This window comes from Vitis riparia, chromosome 2, assembly GCF_004353265.1.
Source record: "Vitis riparia cultivar Riparia Gloire de Montpellier isolate 1030 chromosome 2, EGFV_Vit.rip_1.0, whole genome shotgun sequence".
In the NCBI taxonomy this organism is placed as follows: Eukaryota; Viridiplantae; Streptophyta; class Magnoliopsida; order Vitales; family Vitaceae; genus Vitis; species Vitis riparia.
In genome coordinates, this window is record NC_048432.1 from 17,095,348 (window position 1) to 17,121,072 (window position 25,725).

A 25,725-nucleotide genomic window follows, 5' to 3' on the forward strand; every position below is an offset into this window, starting at 1 on the left:
TTTTGAATTTTTTTATTTATTTTTATAATTTATGATTTACATAAATATGCAATTATGGTTACATATTTAATTATAGATTGGTATGATATGAGTAGTTACAAAGTGGATTGCTAATGGCCTAATATCAATCACATGCAACTTATTAAGTCTGTCAGATGGGGCCGACACATACTGTAACCCGACTCATTTATTGGAGGGCGATCCCCATTCTTATGAATAATTTTGGGTTACCAAAGTAGATTGCATTTGCATCCCCATCCCCCTCCCCCCCGGTTGAGTTAACTCTGGTTGGGTTAAGTTGGAGCGTAGATATTCTGATTCTGCTGCTCTCTAAGTTCCGTCTTCATTTTCAATTTTCAATTTTCAAATTTCAAAATTGAAAATTTATTTATTTATTTATTTGTAAAATTATGGGAAATATCGGTTATGCGTATAAAGGGACAGGGAGGGAGGGAGGGGTGATGGGGGGCGTTAGGTAAATTCATGAAAATGGACGTGTGGGATTGAAGTGAATTTGTGTATTGGGGAAGAGGGGGGGTGGGGGATCCCTGGCGATTTGAATAATTTTTTTTTTTTTTTTTAATTTTGGAAATTTGCGTGGTTAGTAAGATGGTTTTAACAATTATTAGCTGCAAAGTGAGGCGCTGACAACACAGCATCTGGTTTGTTTTATCATTTCTCTTTCTTCTCTCTCTTAATCATCATCATCCTCATAATCGTCATCCCCATCTCTCTTTCTCTCTCTCTCTCCTCTTTCACACACACACCCATCCTCTATCTCTCTCTCTCTCTCTCTCTCTCTCTCTCCTTCTTTCTCTCTGTCATTTTTGCAGTGCAGTTGATGATGATGATGATTATGCTGTTCTTTCCGTCTTCTCTTGCCTCTTTACTGCTCTCCTTTTCTTAATTTTCTTTTTGAAAATAGAAAAACAAAAAGAAAATAGAAAAAATAAATAAATTAAAAGAATAAAAATCAAATTTATAAGCCAGCACTAACTCGTAGGAATACTCTTTCCAGGGCTTCCATCTTTCCAGTTGTCTGTCTTCTCTTTTTTCACCCTTAACATCCCCATCTTTCACCAATTCCCCCTCTCAACCTCCTTGCCCATATTCTACCATCTCATCCTAGCTACAATTCCCTCTTGTCTCTCTCTCTCTTACTCTCGCACCCATCAGCTACATCAGAGAGTGAGTGAGAGGGGAGGGAGTGGAGTGTGAAGAGGGCCGGGGGTTAACAGAATTTATTAGGGAAAGATCCCCCATGTCATGTTATGATCTGCACCATTCCCACTGCTACTATTGTTATTTTTAGTGTAAAAAGAAGGAAAAGAAGGAAAAAGCGGTAGCTAGGATAGAAGGTGGAAGCGCGAGGTGGAGGAGGAGGAGGAGGGTTTTGGCTGACAAAGATGCAGCAAGGAGGGTCTCAATATGGAGTGTCACCGGAGATGACTCCCTTCGCTGCGACTACCACTACCACTAGTACAAGAACCCACGTCTTGGGAGGTGCCGACCAGCAGCAGCAGCAGCTGAAATTGGGGGATCCAACACTTGCAGTGGCAGAAGAGGCCTCCCCCATCAGCAGCCGTCCTCCAGCTCATTCGTCTGCTGGGAATTTCGATGAGTTCTTGCCAGTGGGCGGTGGATTGCCGGATGAGGATGCTCTCGCCGCCGGGGATGAAGGCGATCGAGGGGGCGTTGCAAGTGGCAACAGGTGGCCGCGTCAAGAGACTTTAGCCCTTCTCAAGATTAGGTCGGAGATGGATGTGGCTTTCCGTGACGCCACCCTCAAAGGCCCTCTCTGGGAAGATGTCTCCAGGTACCTTCCTCCTCCCGTACCTTTCCCCCACAATTAATTATTATTTTTTGTTAAAAAAAATCATCTCTCCCCCTCCAAACAAAAACTCAAAAGCAAGATACTTGGCATTCCTCGCCAAGGAATTTGCTAAAAACTCAGCATGCAGATGCAGGCGAGATGATTATATAGTCCATTGAAAACCTTCAAGTTCTGCCAACACCCACTTTCTCAATTGCATTTTCCCTTTTTTGTATTGCTTTCATATTTTCATCACCTGCAAACAGTTCCCACCCAGATTCTGCCTCTATTCTATTTCTAAATTTGGCCATTCTCATCTCCCATTTGGCTTTTAATCTCTTCCCTTCTATTATTACTTTTTTCTTTTTCTTATTCTGAAAGGAAGAAAATCACAGATCTATGTGTATGTGGTGGCGCACAATCAGAGAGCAAGAGAGAGGGAAAAAAAAAAACATAAAAACGGAATCCTAGACAAGTAAAATTTCAGTACGGGTTGGGTGTCTTGGGTTTCAGTTCCGATCATCATTATTGTAATTATAAATAATAGTAGAATATGAGAGAGAGAGAGAGAGAAGGAGAGAGAAATGGAAGGCTTCTCACATTCCATAACGATCTGGACCCTCGTGGCTCGTACTACGGATTTTTAGACACTTTGTCCTCAGGTCTAACTGGTGGTGGACTTGCGATAGGCTCACTTGTATTCTTCTTCTTCTTCTTCTTCTTCTGCTTAAGATCTCTCCTTTTCTCTCTCTCTCTCTCTCTCTCTCTATCTCCCTCTGCACACTAACGCACATGGCTTCTATCTCTTTCCATCACGACTCACGAGTTTAGGCATCTTTTTTTTTTTGTTCCTTCCTTTCTCTCTACCGATTCAGAATGGCCCAGATCCACTGCATGAGTTCCCTAGCCAATCCCCATGTGCCTCCTCCTCCACTATGTTTTTGTTTTTATTTTTAATTGAATTTAAAAAAATAAAAGGTAAAAAAAAAGGCATTTAGTTTCATCGGAAAGCTGAAAATCCCGAGAGATATTTTTCTATCTTCCTCCTCCTCCCTATATTTTTCTTTTTATAAACAAAAAAGAGAGAGAGAGCCCCATCACCATGTCTCTCTCCTGCTTTATTTTCTTGGATCTAAAAGGATATAGATATTGGTATGGAAGTTGGGAGAGAGTGAAGAAAAGATTGAAGTATAGATCAGGTTTATAATTGATGATCTAAAATTAGATTTGGTGATGCTATGAGAAGAATTGAGAGTGGGAATGGTGGCATTGCAGGAAACTAGCAGAGCTGGGATACTCGAGAAGTGCCAAGAAGTGTAAGGAGAAGTTTGAAAACGTTCACAAATACTACAAAAGAACAAAGGAAGGGCGGGCTGGTAGGCAAGATGGCAAAAGCTACAGGTTTTTCAGTCAGCTTGAGGCTCTACACAGCACCGCTACCAGCAACGTGTCAGCTGCTCCGGCAACGCCTTTGACAGCCGTCATCGCCACCACCACCAATACTACTACTGTCCCGAATACAAACACAGTCTCACCTGCTACCAACTTGATTGTCGCTCCTATCTCTATCGGGATCGGCACCAGCAACCCTATGCCAGTTTCATCTGTTAGGATTCCCTCTGCAAGCCCTTCTACTATGGGTGCCTCCCCGATGTTTCCTCCTGATCTGAGCTCCGGAATGATTACCGCCCCTTCTGGATCCGCTGCCGCTACTGCCCCGGCTGCTGCACCGACACACACTGCTCTAGGGATCAGCTTCTCATCTAATACGTCTTCCTCTTCTTCTGGTTCGGATGATGACGAGCAGGAGGATGAAGATATATTGCAAGGGGAGCCGTCCAACGCAGATAGCAGTCGCTTCCTCCGTAAACGGAAAAGGGGTTCATCGAGAGGGAGTAGTAATAGCCGTCGGATGATGGATTTCTTCGAAAGTCTAATGAAACAGGTGATGGAGAAGCAGGAGGTGATGCAGCAAAGGTTTCTAGAGACCATAGAGAAGAGAGAACAAGACAGGATGATCAGAGAAGAGGCTTGGAAGAGACAGGAGATGGCCAGACTGTCCCGCGAGCATGATCTCATGGCGCAGGAGCGGGCTCTCTCTGCCTCTAGGGATGCGGCCATCATCGCTTTTCTACAGAAAATCACCGGTCAGACCATCCAATTACCACCGCCGGTAACCATTCCAGCAGTTCCGCCGCCAGTCCCACCGGCACCTGTCCCACCTCCAGCACCACCAACACAACACCATCACCACCATCAACCACAACCACAACAACAGCAACAACAACAACATCATCACCAACATCATCATCATCATCATCAACAACAACAGCACCTTCACCATCAGCACCAATCTCAAAGTACTCAAGTGGTGAGGCATCAACCACCCATTTCCTCAGAAGTAGTGATGGCTATACCAGAACAACAGGTACCACCCCAGGACATGAGTAGTGGTGGTGGGAGCTTAGAGTCGAGCTCATCGAGGTGGCCCAAAACTGAAGTTCTTGCATTAATAAGCTTGAGGAGCGGACTGGACTCCAGGTACCAAGAGGCCGGACCAAAGGGTCCTCTTTGGGAAGAAATCTCAGCAGGAATGCAACAGATGGGGTACAAAAGGAGTGCCAAGAGATGCAAGGAAAAATGGGAGAATATCAATAAGTACTTCAAGAAGGTGAAGGAAAGCAACAAGAAACGCCCCGAGGATGCCAAGACTTGCCCTTACTTTCATCAACTCGATGCACTCTACAGGCAAAAGCTACTGGGCAGCACTAGTGGCAGTGGTGGCAGTGGCAGTACTTATGTTAACCCCAATAGGCCAGAAGAGCAGCAGCAGCAGCAGCCGCCGCCTCAACATGAGAGCGCAAAATTGGATCCAATTCCAACTCCATATTCTCAGGATAGAGGTGATGTTCCAGCGATCATGCCACCACCAATAACCACCTCACCACAGGCTACTGAATCAGAAAACAAAAATGGAGGTAGCAGCGATGAACAAACAAACAATGGAGGTCTGCCAGGGAGCCTCTTTGGAGAAGGAAGCAGCACTCCTGGGGGAGGAGCTAAGAAGGTAAATTTGCTACTCTCATCTCTTAAAGAAATGAATGTTTCCATGAGAATATAGTCACTTATGTGATGCCCATAGAAGGGCTGATTCTTGATTTTGTATTGAAGCCAGAAGACATTGTGAAGGACCAACAAGGAAGACAACAGGTGATAGTGGACGATTATGACAATGTCGAGGAGCTTGACAGCGATAATCTGGATCAAGAGGAAGAGGGTGAAGATGATGATGAAGATGAAGAATCAGAAGAAGAGAGGAAAATGGGTTTTAAGATAGAGTTCCAAAGGCAGAACGCGGGCTCCTCTAACGGGGGAGGAAACGGGACACCCTCCTTCCTGGCTGTGGTTCAATAGTCTCGGTGGCGGTTCGTTGGGTTCTTCGCCTGCAAATTGTACCATATATACCTATGTTCAGAAGATCAAGGAGATGCCTAACATCTGAGTTCCAAAGCCTGATAACCTTAATTCTTCATTATTCTTTATTTCCCCCCCTTTTTTTTTTCTTTTCTTAATTTTGTTGTGTAATCACCATGGTCGTTGTTATTCTTGTCATCGTCATCATCCGCCATCATGGTCATCTTCTCTCTGTGGAATAGCTTTATTAAGATGGCAGTGACATCCTATTTTATTGATTTGTTGGTGAATAAAGAGCCGTTTGAAGGTAAGACGGAAGGGATTGGATTAAGAAAAAAAAGGAAATAAGCTTTTGCCCAGAAGAAAGAAGCAGCAGTAGCAGCATCAGCATCAGCATTAGCATTAGCAAAGGAGAGACAGAAGATTACAGATACAAACAAAGAATCCAAGATGATAAAAAAGCGAATGGAAGATTGCTGGTACTAGTTGATAAGAATTTTGTTTAGCTTTCTTCCTTCGCTTTATTGATTTGAATGAATGAATGAATGAATGAATGAAAAGCAACTGAGTTGTTCTTTTAGTTCATTATCTTTGAATGGTTCCAGCTGATGATCCATCTCTTTTTCTCTTATACGTTGTTTTCATCCTTCTTTCAAGTTGCCATTACTGGGGACTGGACTGGGTTCCTTGTTATGTATGTTGTCAGTTCATTTTATTATTGTTTACAAAGTTTAAGCTTAATAGGCAGCAGAAGAGCAGTGGGGGGAGTCGAGTGGGGACAAAGGGGGGTGATGTGAACATGGTGAATTGAATTATTATAAAAATTTTCACATTTGATAAATTTTTGAATGACTGCGGTGGGTCTCTGTCTCTGCCTCCTGGGGCCTGCTCTCCACGTCACCATGATTCTGTCTTATCCTATCTTCCATAATCCAAGTTTTAGCTTCCAACTTTGTACATTAATGACCCATTATTGTCGGTATTTAAATTTTTTGCCCATGAAATTTTTTCACAAATGGATAATTGTGTTAAAAGGAGTATGTGGCCCATGCTGTTTCAGGCATATTATTACAGGGAATTAATTCCCATCTCCAGATCTCTTTGTGTACGTGATAGTATTGCACAGTATTGGGTCTCAACTGTGGATGGCCCCATCAAAATTTTAAACCTAAATCCAGCTTATGAAATTTACACACTTTCTCGAGTATTCTTACAAACTTAGAACTTGAAGTCCTCGTCTTTCAAAACGAAGCAACTTAGTGGAATGCGTGAGGTGGTTGTGGGTCTATAAATTCTCATTTCATTTCAATTAAAAAGGGAAAAGGGAGAAAGAGAGAAAGAGAGAAAGTTGTAAAATGTAAATAAAGAGATAGGGGTAGCAGACAACAATCCCACAATGGTTTTGGTGGTGGAGGTGGTGGTGGTGGTGGTGGGCATGTACCTGGGTTCAATTCATGGAGATGGATGAAACACAAGGGTACCCCACATCTCATGCACCCTACTAGGACTGGTTTGGGGTTCTCTCTCTCTCTCTCTCTCTCTCTCTCTGCCGTCCCGTATGCCTGGACATGTGAGGTATAAATGAAGTTGGGAATCTTACAGCAGTGGTCCAACTTCATGGAACAAAAAGGGAAACCAAGCACTTGTCCCTCCATGTTAATTACCCAAAGAAAGGGTACTGGGTTGTGAGTTTAGATTCATTATTAATCTGTTTTACAAGCTAATAATAATAGTTATAGTAGTAATAATAATAAACAAAGGAGGGAATGACAAATAAAATAAAAGAAAGAAAACTCCACCGCCAATGTAATAATGGCTTTGCATGTAGAAATGTGGGTTACGCAATACAAAAATGGATGCCCATTATTCCACTTACATCACCTTTGCCAACTAGCAATTGTGGGATGTGGCAATGTGTGGGTTTCGATCTCCCAACAATCCACTTACATGGATCTGCCCTACCATGTGCTTTCTACCTTATTTCCCTCCACTTGTTTTTCCCCTCTCACCATTTCTTTATTACGCCTCTGCCATTTTTATTAGCTTTGATTCTTTATCTATATACATATATCTGCATGTAGCTGTACAGATATGTATTATATATTCTTGTACCCTGTGTCTTCTTCTCTCAAACTCTTATTAGCTTCCCAATAAATAAATAGGTACAGCACATGGGGAGGAGTAGCTTGACAGGTCTTTGTGGTAGGGTTTAGACATCAATATTTAAGGACGGCCCCAGTAGCATTTTTGTGCAAAAAGGTAAGGGGACTGTTGAAAGATACCTTTCTCGAGATCTAACTTTCGCCTTGATACAAATATTTTCATTATTAGCCCCTTCAATAATTTTTTCTTCTTTGCATTTTTGGTATCCCTTTTTTTTTTTCCTCCAACTTGTAGCTTCATTTCTTGTATATTTTTATTAGTAGACCCTTTAATAATTAGCTCTTACGTTAGATAAGATGTTACTTTCATACTCATTACGTTAATGAAACATCAAGTTGATGGGAGCCAAGAGTTATTCTACTCATAAATTTGGCTAAAGTACCCATAAAAGGGTATTTGTTAAGCCAATTTGCATGTCCAATGTGTTCAATAATGGCCAGTTTTAACCTTCACTGGATGAAACGCTAAGGTATCCAATACAAGGCAATACTCTACAAAATACGGTAGCTAGAGCATTATGCCAAGGCCATATAGGCGCTGTAAGTATGTGGGGTCTTTGAGGGCATTATACTATATCTGTAGAGGTACTTGGTTTACTCTTTGTGATTCTTTTCAAAGACACCGCCATCTTAAGACTTGGAAGAAGGGAATACTGGCGCGTTCATATCATTGTATGTTTAAATGAACAGTTTAACAAGAAAGTTTCCGTTTCCTTGGGCTTCAACCAAGCCGACTGCAAGAGACCCAAAAAGGAAAAAAGAAAAATGAAGCCATTCCAAAATTGACATCCTGTGAGGCTGTAGAAAGATTAACAGTTACTATTGCGGGCAGCCTAATTCAATTCCTGCTTGCTCTTACTTCTTTTCATTTTTGCTTTGAACCTAGACTTGACCATGAGTGTTTGTACTGTGTTTGCAAAGTTCCCAACTGCCATTAGAACCAAAAGGACCCCGCAAAATACCACCTGCCATTCAGAAAAAAATCAGTTTCTTGCCATTAAACATTGTTGAAGTATAAATGCAGCTACACAGGTTGATTGGTTTCTAGTAAAATGAAAGTAAGAAGATTTGCCATAGAAAGTGAAGAAAGAAATCACACGTATTTGTTACCTGCCATTCAGAAACAACCCCGACGAATGCAGTCTTAAGCAGCAGTAGACCCACATATGCTTCAAAACCCTAAAACCAAGTTCAGAAGAACAAACATAAACATAGGTGAAATCAGGTCCTGTGGTATTACTTGAACAAAGGTTCTGCAAAACTTGAAAGTCTCATTTGAACTAATTTTAATACTATCCTCTGGACATGAAAATGTCTGCTTACAGCCTCACACTACAGAAGTGTACAAATAAGGAGGCAAATTACTATACTGCAAGCTAACAAAAACCTTTAGCACAATTTCCAAAAAGTATTTTTAAAAAGGATCATAGTTTCTTCAAATGAATCCAACAAACTCAGAACATGTTGATGTCTGATAGCACTACTTCAATACCTATATGGAACTGCTTCCTGTAAACTGCTAATTAATATTGTAACAACATGTGATAAAATCACGTAAAATATGTCATATATAATAGACGCACATTCACAATTGGGAGAAACGAAATCTTATGCTGTAAATATTTATTAATTGTCAAGATCTATTTTAAATCACCTGTAAAATGAAAAGTATGGGACACAACAGCCATAATTGACCATCTACCCCAGCCGTTTCTCCCCAAACAACATCCATTCTCTTTGCCTGAAAATAAAAATAAAAAGTAAATTGTAAACATGTTTGTCCAAGATTAGGGATTCTGGATCCTGAAAATCTCACACTCAGAGGGGAAAAAACATTGTTACAGCAAGCAAGGGCAGGTTCATAGATCAGTAGTTGAACTAGCATATGCATTATCTACCATGCAAGCCCCCGCACCCCCATCTCCCTTCCCACCCAAAAAATCAAAACAAAGAATAACCATGCCCAAAGAAGCCAAAAGAAGGCATGCATAAGCTTTTAAATGCATGATAATAATTGTGAAATGACACCTTTCCCAATGCAATACGAGTATAAAGTCTCTGGCGTTGATATCTATTTTGTAGTAGCATAGCAACTCCTTGCATCATAGCCCATTGTAGGAAAAGTTGTACCCCTCTCTGCACAAGATTTAAATGGTCCTCTATCAAATAAATATAAAAAAATTTAATCAATTTATAATGGAAATGCAGTAACCTGCTTTTGTGCGCAGTTAGGTTGTCCCTTGATTTCCCATGTGAGACTAACGAGAGCCATAATCATAGCACAATAGTGATGGTATATCCACCTGCGAAAGCATATGGAATTTTTTGTAAGCTATGACAGATGATACTAATAAAACTAACCAAATATATGAAAGTTTAAACAGTATCATATTGTTGTCAGTTGGCCAGGACTTCAGCGATCATGAGAAATCAGTTTAAAAAATGGGGTTTCAGTTAGAAAGCAGGCACGCATTAGTGTTCAAACTTGCACGGTTGCAATTGGGCATTCAGATTAGAACTTTGCAATCATGAGAAGGCATCAGTCAAGTAAGAATCTTAAAAAACATAATACTAATCTCTCCTACTGCAACAGCATCACCGATATGAATTCTATTCATCATTGCACATCCATTACACACCTCTTCCATGATGGGAGAACCAATGGAGCAAACTTAAGATGAACTATCCCACTTCTTTTGTGCTTATCCAATGTTACATACTTATGTACCATGTATTCTCCAGTTTGCAAATGGGGGAGAAAATCAAATACTTGAAAGTGGGAAAAAGTTAGTCTCTTGGACCATCTCAAATTGTGTTTTCCAATTAATCTCATGATTTTGTGGAAATAAGTTAATGGTGAAACTCTAGCAAAATGAACATCAAGGATAAGCAAATAAAAACTGAAGAATCCAATTCTTGGTTTCCTGGTACAAACATTTGAATTGGAATTAAAAAGTCAATATATCCAAGGAAGAAAATGTTGATATTAATAGAAATATCAATAGTTTGCATATCCCTTGCATCATTGCCTTTAACTTTGCCTTTGCACCAAAACAAACCACCACTGGTTGTTTCTTGCTACCAAATTCCCTCCCGAGAGGGTACAATACTTGGTAGTTGATCTTCTGTTTGTCATGAAGCCAACAAAGTCAACATTTGTATAAGCTTCTAATTTAAGCTCCCCACCTTTCTAAAACAAAAGGCCTTTCCTTGGAGTTCCTCTTAAGTATCTAACAATTCTGTAAGCAACTTCAAGATGTGGTTTAAGATGAACATGTATGAACTGGCTCACCACACTCACAGCATTAGCTATATTTGGTCTTGTGTATAATAGGTAGATAAGCTTTCCAACCTCTCTTAGTGTCAATTTGTTTGCTACTAGTCATACCCATTTCTTGAAGGAGATCATAAGTGTATTTCTGTTAGGAGATAAAAATTCCATGCTGAGATCTGATCATTTCAATTCCTAGAAAGTATCTTAGACTTCCAAGGTCTTTGATTTCAAATTCTTCTTCTGGATAGACCTGTAGTCCTAACATGTCTTCATTGGCATTACCTGTCACAATAATATCATCTACATGCACAATTAGGGTAATAATTGTCCTAATTGAGAATAGTTTTATGAATAAGGTGTGGTCACCTTGACTTTAGTATACCTCCCAATCTATGACCAACCCGCTTGTGATTCCTTACCATTCGTAACCTAGCATTCATGATTCACCGAACATGAAAACCTCACCAATTAGTATAGATGGTTTAGTTGGCCAACCATAAAGGAGCCTGACCACATCCTTTGAAATGGAATGCTTGTTTGCCATGCTTGGTGTGACCATTTCAGTCCATAAAGGAATTTTTTCAGTCTACATACCTTGTTCTTCTCTATTCTCTCTCCACATATCCCAATGGTATGTCCACATAAATCTCTCTTCTAAATCCTTGTGAAGGATTGCATTCTTCACATCAAATTGATGTAGAAACCAGTCTTTGATGACAACCAAAGATAGAAGAATTTGATGGTATTCATCTTTGCCACTAGTGCAAACATCTTGTGATAATCCTTACCATAGGCTTGAGTGTAACCTTTCATGACAAGTCTTGCCTTGTATTTTTCAAATGATCCATCAGATTTTTATGTCACGTTGAAGATCCATTTGTAGCCCATGGGATGCTTTCCTTCTGAAAATCAATTATTTCCTAAGACTGATTTTTTTCCAATGTTATGATCACCTCATTCATGGCATCTTTCCGTGTATTTGAGGTTAAGGCTTCTTGAATAGAGGTGGGAATTCACTGAGACAAAACTTGTGAGAGAAAGACTTGGTATAGAAGTGAAATTATCTACGTAGACACAAAATGAGACAAGGGATGTCGAGTGCAAGCTCAAACCACTTTTCCAAGAGCAATGGGCAAATCAAAATTACTATGAGAGTGGATTTTTGAAGTATAAGTTAGACCTAGATCATTATTTTCATTACCCTTTTCAAGGTTGACAATTGAAGTTGAAGCGATAATAGATTTTTTCTTCCTGGCGTACACGTTGATATTGAAATCTTAGGTCTCTTCACCATGGTTTCATCATTTGTGAGAGGATTGGGAGAAGTTTCAACAGGATTTTCAGAAGTTATATTTGGGGAAACACTGTATAATTGACTATAAGAAATATTACTAGAGTAATCTCTCAGTTTTGGGTCAACAATTATTCTATTCCTATCATCTTTATTTATATCGACGCTTTTAGACATTGTATCATTCTTTTCAGTCTCAATGTCCTCTTTTTCCTTCTTCGACTCTTCTTCCACAGCCCAATCCCACCTATCTTCCAAGCCTAAGATATTCTTCCTCTGAAAACAAGCGCTATTAAAGTATGACCGGTTCTGTACAAAAGTCACATCCATAATGACATAATGCTTCCTCAAAAGAGGGCGATACTACTTGTAGCCCTTCTTTGAGAGGAAGTATCCTAAGAACACACACTTCACAACTCTAGGATCCAACTTTCCATATAACTGTTTAAGGATATGAACATAAGATACACACTTAAAGGCCTTTGGTGGCAAGGCACCAACTCCTTCAAAGTTGGGAAATAGCATCATGAGTTTCTTCACTGGTGCTTGGTTTTCTAGAATTTTGGTCAGCATTCTATTGATAAGTTATGCGGTTGTCAGTATAGCATCACCCTAGTAATGTTTTGATACTTTCATTTGGAATAATAGAGCATGAGCCACCTCTAGAAGATGTCTATTTTTTCTTTCAGCCACCCTATTTTGTTGTGGGGTATCAACGCATGTTGACTAATGTACAATACCTTCATTGTTCAAGTAATTCATCAATTCTTGATTGATAATATTCCTTTTCATTATCAAATTTTAGGGTAGAATTTTGGTTCCAAATTGAGTGTTGACAAAGTTGCCAAATACAGAGAAGATTGAGGACACTTCAGAATGGGATTTCATGAGATAAACCCAAGTGGTCTTGGCATAGTCATCTATAAAAGTAACAAACCAACGAGTGCTTGAAATATTGATAACACGAGATGGGCTCCAAACATCAGAATGAATTAAACTAAATAGAGAAACAAATTGAATTTATTTTATTGGAAAGCTCTCACAATGATGTTTAGCAAGATTACAAGATTCACAATGGAAATTGCTAACATCTATTTTCTCAAACAAGGAAGGAAACAATTTTTTTAACAAAGGGAATGAGGGATATTTAAAAAATCATGCCAAAGAAAGAATATGGTCCAAATTGGTTTTGTGGGTTGAAACCAAGCATTGAGACTCTTCTCCTCCACTTCTCCAATCAGTCTCCAAGTACTAAAGTCCATCTTCTAGCTTATCATGTCCAATTGTCTTCCCCAAACGATCTTGAAAATAACAATCAGCAGGAGCGAACTCAATAAAACAATTCAAATCTTTTATCATTTTCCTAATAGACAAGATATTGGAAATTAAATTTAGGACATGAAGGCCAAAGTGTAAGTTTAAGGTGGGTGAGATGCATACATATCCTTAACCAGTAGATGAGGAGAATGATCCATCAACTACCCTGATTTTTTGTTTTTTTGAACAAGGTAAGTAACTAGAAAAAAATTTAGGCATACTAGTCATATGGTCTGAAGCATTTGAATCAATGATCCAAGTGTTGGGAGTTATTTTGGAAAGGAATTGAAGTCTTTGCACCCACAAAACAAGAACTAGAATTCAAAGATGAGCTCGTATTGAAATTCTTCTACTGGTTTAGCAACTGTTTCAACCTCTCAAAATTAGTCTTTGTACCCACAAAAGAAGTTTTCTTCCAAAGGTCATAGTCCAAGTACCAAATACTAGAAAGTGTTGCTTTTCCATCTAAGCAAAAGTATCCATAGATAGGGTGGAGGCGGAGTAACAATGCACTCTCAGAGATTTCCATTTCTCACCAAAACTTGGAGCTATGGTAGGTAAAGTTTTCATTTTGAATAAGATCCTAAAATAATTGTCAAAATAAATGGTACTATTCCTTTCTAGAACTATTATTCTTGATTATCATGATATATATACCCTCTCTAGACAAGTTAAATCAAATTGGAACTTGCTTAGCTAAGACAAACCACCAAAGCGTATATAAATAATGCCAAATTTTCCTCAAAAAAAAAAAAAATATATATATATATATAATAGCAAATTTAGCAAAATAATTAAAAGAGCTATGAAAATATGTGAAAACAAACCACCCCAACCCCAACCCCCCTCCTCAACCACCAAAAAATTAAAAAAAAATAAATATTAAGACTTTGGAAGCCTTGGATAATTTTTTTTCTTTAAAGAGCAAATATTTAGGCTCCATGCTCAATATATCATCAACTGTTAGAGAATGAGATACATTGTAAGCCTAAATCCTAACAGTTTAAACTATTAAAAAAATTGGTAACTCAATATGATATTAGAGTTCTAGTTAACTTGAGGTCTTAAGTTTGAATCCTATGAATTGTCAGCCTATCTCCGTGTGTGAGTTGGGGACACACATGAAGAGGGTATTAGAGCATAATACATATTTTGAGCCTTAAGCTTTTAGGAAAGTTGGTAACTCAACATGATGCATACATATATGAGCATATATTAAAAGCAACATGAGGGGCAAACCTTGGTGCATTGGAAGTAAACATGAAACACCAAAAATGAAATAAGAGAGAATGATCCCAAAACTACAGCCAAAACAAACAACACATTGTACCCATGAAAGCTAGAAAAGACAAACTCCCTTCCACAAGCAAATCTCAAGATCATGGAGACAAAGATTTACATTTAACTCTAGTTACAACCTTCAAAAAGTTCTCCCATTATGTTCTCATTAAAAAAAATAAAAATAAAAATAAAAATAATTAAAAAAAAACAAGGTTATCTCATTATGTTCCTCATGCACTAAATGTCTTCCAAACTTTGCCTTCTCCTCCTCTCTATAACTACCTTGCTACCCTGTAAAAGGCTCCTTATGAGAAAAAGGTAGCACTCATAACATTTCAAAGATGGACAACAATAACAACCATAACCTTCAAGCCATCAAACAATGGAGAAGTGGAGTGTTATTTTCCGATCAAACGTTGTGTTACATAAGCAACACCAATTAACAAGATTGTTCTCCTTATCGATTGGTCAATGATGAGAATCTTTCCAAAACAGTTTCTTTTTGCTGGGTGGGGGGGGGGGGGGGGGGGTGGAGAGAACCAGCCTAGGCACAGGGAGCCCACAACATCAAGTATGGAAATGAGTGGGGAAGATCTCCAATGAAGTGCCATGTAAAATGATTTAAATGAAAACAAACCTTTTCAGCACTTCCAAGCTAAAGCATCTTCTTAATTCATTCTGATAATACATCCATGCAAAAAAATTGAAACTTTGCATCTGCTCAAACTCCCAAACAGAGAACCAATCAAACTTCCTCCACATAACCTACAATAAGAGCTTTTCAGGCCAACTACCAACACAAAGAAATCCAAGAAATGATCCCTTGAAGCACTCTCCTCACACCAGATGTCACACCAGAGTCTGTGTTGAGACAGTTGGCACATAAAAACAAGTCTAATCAGGGAAAACATCCCAACACTTCTTTTATAACTTTCTAGATCCTTGAGCCCCATCACCCCCTACCCTCTTTGCAACACCAACCCCCTCATTCCCCAAACTTATCCACCACACCTTTCCTTCAAATCCAATGTCACCATGGATCCTCAACACAACTTCCCTAACAAGGCTTCATTCGGAAAATTTCTGATTCCCAAACCTATCTCCTTTTTAGGCGTGTATATGTCTACCCACTTAACTAGATAACACTTCCTTAGCAAAGCAAACATGCTCAAGATCAACAGAGGAAGGCACAATGAGACATTTTTTTTTTTATTTATCAGTAAATGACAATAGTATTGAAAAGAGCCAAAAAGGACCCACCAAAGTACACACAATGTATACAATAGCTACCAAAAAGCGCCAAAAAAAAGGAAGAGAGAACAAAAAATTGCTCCCTCCCTCAAGCCAACCCCAATCAATCAATGAAATCAACTATGGATATCGATCTTTCACTATCGATCTTTCACTGATAAACAGTTTGGTCCATGTTAACAAGTTATACAAAAACAAAAATTTCAGCATTTGGACAAAGAGTTCCATATTCTCAAAAGATCTTCCATTTCTCTCTTTCCAAATTGTCTAGAAAAGGCATAAAGGAGTTGCCTTCCAGACTTTTTGCCGCTTTCTTTCAACAAAGGAACCATGTCAACCTAACAGAATCTCTCTAACAGTGAACTGCATCACCCAATAAACTTTGAAAAGAGAGAACAATAGCTCTCACAACACTCTCGCCTTATCATAATGCAAAAGGATGTGGTCAATTAACTCCTCATGTGCTTGACATAGGAAACAACAATTGGCCAAAGACCACCCCCTCCTTTGAAGCTAGTCAAGAGTCAAAACTTTCCCCCAAGTCGCCTCCCACGCAAAAAGCTCACCTTAGGTGGAACCCACACATTCCACACAACACTAGTTGGGAACTACACTACACTTCCTACCTCTAGGCTAGCATAAAGTGATTTAATAGAGAAGGTTCCACTCTTTGTTTCCACCCAACACACCTTATCATATTCCTCTCTACCCTCAACTACCACCTTATCTTGAAGTCTTGCCAAAAAGCACTCCATAATAACAATCTCCCAATCATTTAAAGGCATTGGGAAGTTAGGATTCCAAACACCCCTCTCATTAGAATGCTGCCACAATGAGACATGAAAAAACCGACAATCCAGGGAGGGCTATTTTAATGAAAGTGACTCTTTCTACCAAGATAAATATTGCCTTGAGACATTCCATCATCAGATCTCAAACATCTTTAGACTTGAAAAAAACAAACAAATCTTATCCTAAAAGCCTTCTTGAACAGCAATGTCACAAAGGTTTGGTTAAAGTTATTAAGTTGTTTATTTAATAAATCTGCACAAAGAAGAAGAAGAAAAGTAGTTAAATAAATAATTGTAAATAACAAATTCACACTTTAATTCTAAATGGCAATACATTTAAAATTATCCATTCACTCATTTTCTTATTCTGCTTTGCCTCAGACCACTTCCCCATGCAAATCCATTTTTGCTTTCCAATAGTATTTAATTTTTTTTACTCTGGTTCCTCCTACAAATTATCCAATCTCTCTTTCCATTTCACATATTAGTTTCCTATGCAAAGTGAAATTCTTATCTTTTTGTCTCTTTTTTTTGGATAAAGATTTCCTGTCCCCTTTTTGGATACCCTCTCTGTAGACCTTGTTCTTTAATAATGAAAAATTAATGGAATACCATGTGTCTAAAATAAAGAGAGCCATCTATACCTAGGCCATTGATATCATGGAGGGTAATAGGCTAATGTTCTTAAACAATGATAAATTTACAACTGACTAGGAGGTCAAAATATAGTTTAAATTTATAGGGAAGGAGATTTTAGGTTCTCTGGACCTTTCAAATATGGCTTCTTTGTGCAGGTGGTGTCGTAGGCAAAGATTTGATAATTGAACAGCTCACAAGGATAGGGAGAGTTTTCACTAACAGACTAACAGATGTTTATCATGTAAGATAGCATCTAACTTTAGGTTTCTGCTTTTACCTAGGCCAGGAGTCATTATTTAAATCTGCACTTTGATAATTCTTAGCTACAGATTCAATGTTGAAGGGATAGTAATCAAGCTAAATCCTTCATATCATAAAGGTCAAACACTTCCACGAACATGGACAAAAGTAGAAGAAACATGTCCCCTAAGCAGATTAATAAATAACAGTCAATAAGTATAGAAAACAGTAGTTAAGCACTCAACAAAATTCAACGGCACAAGATCACATGTAATTACCATGGACGAATATCACTTCCATTCACTCTTAAGATGTTCTCTCGCAAAGCTAAACCTGTGTAAAGGAACAACAGCCATGCCTGCCAAAGCAAACACTCAACATTCAATTCACATGAGTTTCGAACACATAATTGGGTTGCGAGATCTAATAGGGGATACCTGGTACAGCTGAACTGGAAACGTTGGCAAGCAACCATCCCATATCCAAGATCTTAGAATAAGTAGTGTTGATGGAAAAAGAAGAAACAGCAAGGCAGTTCTATCCTGATTGAAAGAGATACTATTGTGACTGAGAGTTCAATAACTTATTTCACTTCATAACAATCTTTCAAGCACACAGAAAAAGCAAAAAAGTAATAAAATAGAAGTTCAACAAAAAATGCATAAAAGTTATAAAACAGAAGTTCAATAGTAATCAACCAACACGAGAAACATCCCAAGATTCACCTTTGAAGAGGAAGAAAAAGAAGAAGCATTATTTTTTTTTTTTTGGATAGGAAACCACGCGTGAATATATTGATAGAAAAAGAAGCACAAAAGGAGGATGAGGAATCCTCTCGCCAAAAGTAAAACTAAACAACACAAAAAAATAACAATACACTAGACCGTCCCATTGGAACTACACACTACTAGTCAATCAAGTTGTTATACGTTAAGGGGGATGCCTTTAAAACCCGTGGAACAAAAAGCCCAAAAGGAAGCAAGGAAATGAATGGAGTCCCAAAGATTCTCTGAATTCCTAGCTTTGTCCTCAAATATCCTAGCATTTCTTTCCCGCCACACAACCCAAATTAAAGCTATGCATGCGTTTTGCCACAGAACTACCCCTCTCTTGGACTTGCCAAAACCTTTATAATTGATGAACATCATGTTTGAAATGCTTTTCGGAGGAACTCAATCCATCTTGGTTAGCTGAAAAAGTTTGTGCCACAACCCCAACGTCACAGAACAATGAAGGAAAAGATGATCTGTTGATTCTCCTTGCTCCATACACAACTTACAAATGTCAGGGTTAAGAGCTTTGTGGGGTCTCCTCAATTGTAGCAAGTCATTGGTATTTACCTTCTTGTGTGCCACAAGCCAAACAAAGGCCTTAACTTTGAAAGGGACTTGAGATTTCCATACAAACTTAGTGGGGAAAAATGGAGATGAATCAGGCATTTGGGACAAGGCTGTAAAGAAAGACTTGACTGTAAACAATCTTGAAGACAATAAGGACCAAGATCTCGCGTCTGAAGCGAAAGTGGATAAATTCATACAATCAAGAGAGTGCATGAGGCGTTCTAGATCTTCTATCTTAGAATCGGTTAGATTACGACAGAAATTAAAGTTCCATGAGAAAGGGCAAGTCGAACCGAGAATTGAAGATATAGGAATATTTTTATCCATTACTACTCTAAATAGTCTTGGATATTGGTCTTTAAGGATCTGGTTCCCCCACCACAAATCTTCCTAAAAGCGAATTCTTTCCCTATCTCCTACGATAAACTGAGTATACTTGGAAAAATCCTGAAAGACTTGTGCAATGGCCTTCCAAGGACAGCGGTGTGACCATCTGACTAGAGTATTGGCATTCCAACCATTTGAGTGTGTCCCGTAGATGCTACGAATGACCTGATGCCATAGAGTTGTACTCTCCCTAGGAAACCTCCACAACCATTTCCCTAAAAGAGCGTGATTCCTACCCTCGGCTTGCACACTGCATCTCACCTAACAAGATGATCTCTTTTGCCTTCCCCAACCCCTGACCAAAGAAAGTCCCTTTGCATCCTTTCGACTTTTGCAGCCACTGAAGCTGGAATCTTAAACAGAGAAAGGAAGTAGCTAGGGATATGGGAAAGACAAGAGTGTAGGAGAGTTATCCTACTATCTAAAGATAAGTAAGTCTTTTGCCATCAGTCTAATCTCCTAGAGATTCTCTCAATCACTGGATCCCAGAATCCACAAGCAGTTGGATTCGTCCCAAAGGAAAACTCAGATAAAGTATAGGCCAATCTAAAGCCTTGCAGTCAAGCATCAAGGCTAACCTAGAGATGATTCTGATCAAGGTTGATGCCAAAAAGATTACTCTTGTCAAGATTGACCTTAAGCCCAGAAATTTAACCAAACACTAACAATAAACTCTCTTAAGAGTTTGCAGTTCTTCCTCACTAGAGTTAGCAAAGAGGATGGTATCGTCTGCGAATTGCAGATGGGACACCCTACATCTATTTCTACCTACCTTGAAGCCTTCCAGCAAACTTCTTTCCTCAGCTTTCAACAACATTCTACTCAACACATCTGCAACAATAGTGAACAAGAAAGGGGATAAAGGGTCACATTGTCTTAAACCTCTAGATGCCTTGACCCACCCTTTAGCATTACCATTCACTAGAATAGCATAAGAGACCGACAACAAACAACCTCTCATCCAACTCCTCCATTTTGAACTAAATCCCTTCTTCTCCAACACATGATCCAAAAAATCTCATTTCACATGGTCATAAGCCTTTTCAAAGTCTATCTTGAATACAACTCCCTTCTCCCCTGATCGCCTTTTCTCGTCCACAATCTCATTGGCTATAAGAACTGCATCCAGAATTTGTCTCCTTTGAACAAAAGCACCTTGAGTGGAGTGGATGGTCTCGTGTAGTACTCCTCTTAGACGCCCTGACAAGACTTTTGCTATTACCTTATAGAGACAAGTGATCAGACTGATAGGTCTAAAATCCGAAATCTTCTTTGACCGACTCTTTTTAGGCAAAAGAACTATGAAGGAGGCATTGGTGTTTTGATTAATAATCCCGCTATTGTGAAACTCTGCAAACACCCTCATTAAGTCTTTCTTCATCACATCCCAACAATCCTGAAACACTGCTATAGTGAAACCATCAGACCTCGACGCTTTATCCTTATTTAACTGAAAGATGGCATTAAAGATCTCTTCTTCGGCGAAAGGGGAATCCAGCCTAAAAGCACTCTCTTCTGATATAGGGGACCAATCAATACTACTCTCCAAGACTCACCAGGAGGGCTCGAGTAGAGCTTTTTGAAATAAAGTAATATCTCCTCTGTGATGCTCTCGGAATTATCCAACACCAAACCTCTTTCATTCTCCAAGAATTTGATGAAATTCCTGTTTCGTCTCCCATTAGCCACTTTGTGAAACAACTTTGAGTTGCAATCCCCGTCCTTAACCCATTTTACCTTAGCTTTTTGTCTCCAATGAATTTCTTCTCTCAAAATTATTTCCTCTAACTCCCCTTTTCTTACAACTCTTTGAGCAACAAGATCAGAAGAGAGAGCCCCTTCTTGTTCATTGGCATCAATGTTAGCTATTTCATCCAAGATGGTTTTTTTCCTTTCCTTAAGCATTCCAAAAGTATTCTTATTCCAATATTTCAATTTTGCCTTAACAAATTGTAACTTCCTCATGAACTTGTGACTTTCCCAACCATTTCCTACAAATTCTCTCCACCAACTGCTAAAGCACTCTTTGAAACTATGATGTTGCAACCACATATTCTCGAACCTAAAAGGTGTTGGGCCCCACTTGAATGGATTGGTATCCAAGACAATTGGCCAATGATCCGATGTCCATCTAGGAAGAACTTCTTGAAGGCTTTGAGGGAAGGAAAGCTCCCACTCATTTGAATAGAGAAACCGATCCAATCTCTTACACATCGGTGACTCTTGCATGTTTGACCAAGTAAAAGAGGCATTCCGTAATGGGGCATCATGTAATTCACATTCTCTTATAAAACCATCAAAATCCCTCATGCTGGAAGTGAATCCAGATCCACCTAGTTTTTCTGATCTTCTCCTTATAACATTGAAGTCACCTCCCACACACCATGAAGGAAAAGTAAGGCCAAAAAGGTTTAACAGCTCCACCCAAAAATCCTTCCTAATTGAAGGGTTGTTTGGCCCATAAACTGCGGACAACCACAATGGTCCGCTTCCATCCAACACGAACTTGACTGAGACAGAAAAAAAATCCTATTATCACCTCCTCACTGCTCATTTTCTTTGAGTCCCAAATGATCAAAATCCCTCCTGAAGCCCCGCACGCCGGGAGAACAACCCACTCCTTATTCATAACCGACCAGACACTACCTACAAACCTTCTGTCACACACCTCTCTTTTTTATTCCTGAAACATCACTACATTCGGATTCTGAAGTCGCAAAAAATCCTTAACCGCCCTCCTCTTTTTCCTAGATCCCAACCCCCTTATATTCCAGCTTATGATCTTCATAAAAACACCTCACTGTCCCTATACCTCAAAACCAACGCCAACAAAGCTCAAATGTCTGTGGCAATTCTGTTCTTTCGTCTTGAATACACCTTAATATCCAAGGAGCTTAAGATCTCACAAACTTTAGCCATTTTGCTGGGGGAAAGACCTTCTATTTGGAACCCACTCATATGGGAGAACTCTGAGTCTCCTTGGCTAACTGCACCCAGAATAGGGGCCCCATGAGGCGAGCTGGGATTGGTCTTATCAAACTTAAAGCTCTTAGACAAAAGATTCAATCTAGCTAGCTGGGACACCGCATCAACATGGTTAGGATTGCCAACACACCCAAGACGATAATCCCCAACGTCATTTTTTTTTTAACAAATTTCAGTTAACACTCGGTTTTTTGTAGGAAACAGGGAATGAAAGGCTGAAATGGAGAGATCGGGAACAGAAGGACTCTGGTATGGAGGAGCCACACCAGAGTGCCATGTGGATGCTTTAACTTGAAATCCCTTCTATCAAAGTCTAAGACCACCCCTTAACATGAAGACCAGGATAATTCAGAGATATATTGCCAATGATATTAGCAAGAATCAATCTAACTAAGAAGAAAACCACAGACCTGATACGAGATTCTGTAAAAATATTGCAGTTATATGAAGGTGAGTTGACAGAACAGTTACAAAATAAACCAAAATACATAAAACATCTGTCTCATCTATTTGGAAAGGAAGTTTCTTGTATCACTACTGAAAGAATGTTTCATCAATAATTGCTATGATTTCTCTGGGATTAGTCACTAGCTGTACATGACCATTTTCCCAATAAAAATGTTCAGTATGATAAGTTCCAACCATAATCCTCGAAAATAAGTTAAGTCATGCAGAAAAGGCACGTTGCCCTTCTTGCCACCATGGTGGTTCTGATATTACCCTCCATGAAAGGGTGCGATGCCTTAGCATCTCACAATAAGTCAGTGATCCATAATTTGAACATGCTAGTAGGGGGCTGAAGGGGCCATCGAACACAAGTACCAAAGTAACGGACAGATTGGACTGAAATGGAAGAGCCAAAAACAACGTAATAAACATTTGAGGGGAACTGAGAAGAAACATTAAGGAAGGAGAAGCGTACTCTGTAACTGTTGTACTCCTCTTTAACTTTCAACTGAACGTCCTTCCTAGTGGCATGCACATTTATAGGACCCAGAAACATTCTCAGAAACCCACCTGTGCATCACATCATACAAACAATGATAACAATAAATACAACGGAAACAAACAGAATACGAGACACTTCCCATAAGAAAATCAAGAGAATTAATAGATCTATCAAATCAAATCAAATCAAATCAAACAAATCACCCTGCGCATTGCCAGGAAGAAAAGAAGACGCATCCCCATCAACCAGGATACATCTGGCTCTCTGTAAATCTTCGTCTAGCTGTAGAAAACCCAAATAATCTCAGCAAACAATACACACAATGGATCCAATTTTCAAGCAAAATCAGAGAGACAAAACAAAGGGGCGACCTTGTCGGCCAACTTGGGATCCAAAATTTTATTTCGGTGAAGAGAATCAATCAAGGAACGGAGTCTGTGGATGTTGGAATCAAGGGAAAGAGCACTCTTGCGGAGAGCTTGTTCTTCGACGGAGGTTCTGGAGATGTGAGAGGAAGCAGCATCCTGCAATTCCTTGGCCTGCTCCACCACTCCACTTACCTGTTCGTCGATATTCCCAGCCGATTGCTCTAACGTCGCACTATCCCCCATCTCTCCCAGCTTCAGCCGATTGATTGCTTGATCGAATTGACTGAACGAAGAAGCAGAACCACTACTACCACTGCCACTACCACCGCCACCACCACGAAAACTAAAAGCAAACAGCGTCAATCGTCATCTCTCTCTATCACCACTACAACTGTGGTCTCCGCACCATGTTTTTTCGGTAACATAACCTGGGCCTGGCCTCTCTCTCTCTATCAGGCTATCAGCAGACGAGGTGCACCATATCAATAATAACATTCAAAATATGCCAAATCAGAGGCCCAAACCTACCCGCATTTATCACATCACCCTCTTTTTTTTTTCAATACGCCCCAACAATATCCAATTCCCATCCCACTGCTTCCCTATAACGCAACCTTTTGGATTCGGTCACACTGGCCCTAATAATCCTATGCCCCATTTGGTTCTCCAATTTGATCACCAAAAGCCCTTTGGCCGAGTCAACTGTGGGCGGTAGGTGCCAGATGTTTAGTGTGGGGATTTTAGTTGGGCTTATGGTGGGATGGGTGTACCATCCTGGAGTGTTTGAGATTCCATAAATAGCATCTTACTGCTCCGTACTATCTTATTTTTAAAACATTTTTTTTATAATTGTTTTTTATATGATTTATCTATATTTTAATTTATTTTTTATGTTAATATAAGAATGATAATAAGACAAATTTTTTCGAACCCGTCTCATTCCACCCTTAATATAATAAGCTTAAAATTTAAATAAACAAGTTTGAGTATTACCTTTCTCATTCCATATTATTTATCTTATTTAATTTTTTTAATGTGATAATGATAAAAATTATTTTGAATAAATAAGATAAGAATGTGACTCGTTCGAATCGATTTTTTATATTTAGATATTATTTTTTAAAAAAATTTCTGCTTTTAAGGGTCAAGAAAAGCAGAAAAAACAAGCATTTGAACGCCCACCAAAGGAGGAGGTGGCCAAACCAAAAGATGAAGACGGGAGAAAGAGAGAAAAAAGCATGGAAAAATAAATGAAGATTAAAAAGTAATAATAAATAAATAAAATTGGCTGATGCCACGTGGCAACTGCCAATTGTTGCCCTGAGAAGGATGCACGTGTCAAATAAATGTTGATTTAGTCGGGAATCGGTGTTGGTCATAGCTGAGACGAAAAGTGGACTGTCGGCAGCTTTATCATTTTTATTAAGCTTGAGGAGGCCACCATTTATTAGCATTTACAAGGAAGTAATGATGAGTATTTGGTATGATGTCGATTTATTTGGTCCAAATTTTGGTATTAACCTGGGTTTCTCCTCAAATTTGGCTAAAAATGGCCGATTGAGATATGGATAACCTACAAAGTCTTATCAAAATATCATTTTTCCCAATCCACGTATTGAGAAAGAGGCACATTTCCTGTCATAGTCTATTTTGGTGTGCACACTCAATTTTTTCAACAAAGTCTTAGCTTCGGTTTGGTAACTATTTTTTTATTTTTTAAAATAAAAAATCAGAAAAATATATTTGATAATCAAAAACTGTTTTCTCTATTTTATGTTATTAAAAACAAAAAAAATATTTTCAAAAAATACATTTTAATTATTTTTTATTATTTTCATTTATTTTGTAAGGACTATTTTAAAAAATAATTATACAAACATACAAAAAGATAAAAACAAAATATTAAACATAAAAATTATTTTTAAAAACATCAAAAGGAGGTTAAAAACATTTTAATTATTTTTTATTATTTTAATTTATTTTTTAAGAACTATTTTAAAAAATAAGTATACCGTAAAAAGATTAAAAATAAAATATTAAACATAAAATTTATTTTTAAAAACATTAAAAGGAGGTTAAAAACATTTTATGTTTTCAAATTGACTTTTGTTTTATAAAACATTTGAAAATTGTTCTTAAAAATTGTTTTTTAGAATTGTTTTAAAAAACAGTTATCAAACATTTTAATCCTATTTATTGCATGTTAAAGAGAATGATATGTAT

General features: G+C 38.7%; 2 protein-coding genes across 5 annotated transcripts; one reads left to right on the forward strand and one right to left on the reverse strand.

Moving 5' to 3' along the window:
* The first annotated feature begins 782 nt into the window (after window positions 1-782).
* Window positions 783-5,858, forward strand: LOC117931803 (trihelix transcription factor GTL1). 4 transcript variants are annotated; one of them, XM_034852873.1, is made up of 3 exons: window positions 783-1,816; window positions 3,089-4,880; window positions 4,985-5,858. In XM_034852873.1, exons 1-3 carry the CDS (start codon window positions 1,407-1,409, stop codon window positions 5,225-5,227), a joined length of 2,445 nt encoding a protein of 814 aa, XP_034708764.1. In that variant the 5' UTR covers window positions 783-1,406; the 3' UTR covers window positions 5,228-5,858. The 4 variants fall into 4 exon arrangements, with proteins under 4 accessions (XP_034708764.1, XP_034708771.1, XP_034708779.1 ...); XM_034852880.1 differs by having other exon boundaries at window positions 4,989-5,095; XM_034852888.1 differs by having other exon boundaries at window positions 4,956-5,077.
* Window positions 5,859-8,026: 2,168 nt separating this feature from the next.
* On the reverse strand, window positions 8,027-24,152 carry LOC117932725 (transmembrane protein 120 homolog). The gene is made up of 10 exons (XM_034854022.1): window positions 23,506-24,152; window positions 23,338-23,416; window positions 23,108-23,202; window positions 17,911-18,015; window positions 17,752-17,831; window positions 9,602-9,692; window positions 9,418-9,525; window positions 9,044-9,130; window positions 8,500-8,568; window positions 8,027-8,354 (listed from the first exon to the last, which is right to left on the reverse strand). Exons 1-10 carry the CDS (start codon window positions 23,743-23,745, stop codon window positions 8,223-8,225), a joined length of 1,086 nt encoding a protein of 361 aa, XP_034709913.1. The 5' UTR covers window positions 23,746-24,152; the 3' UTR covers window positions 8,027-8,222.
* Between the last annotated feature and the right edge of the window lie 1,573 nt (window positions 24,153-25,725).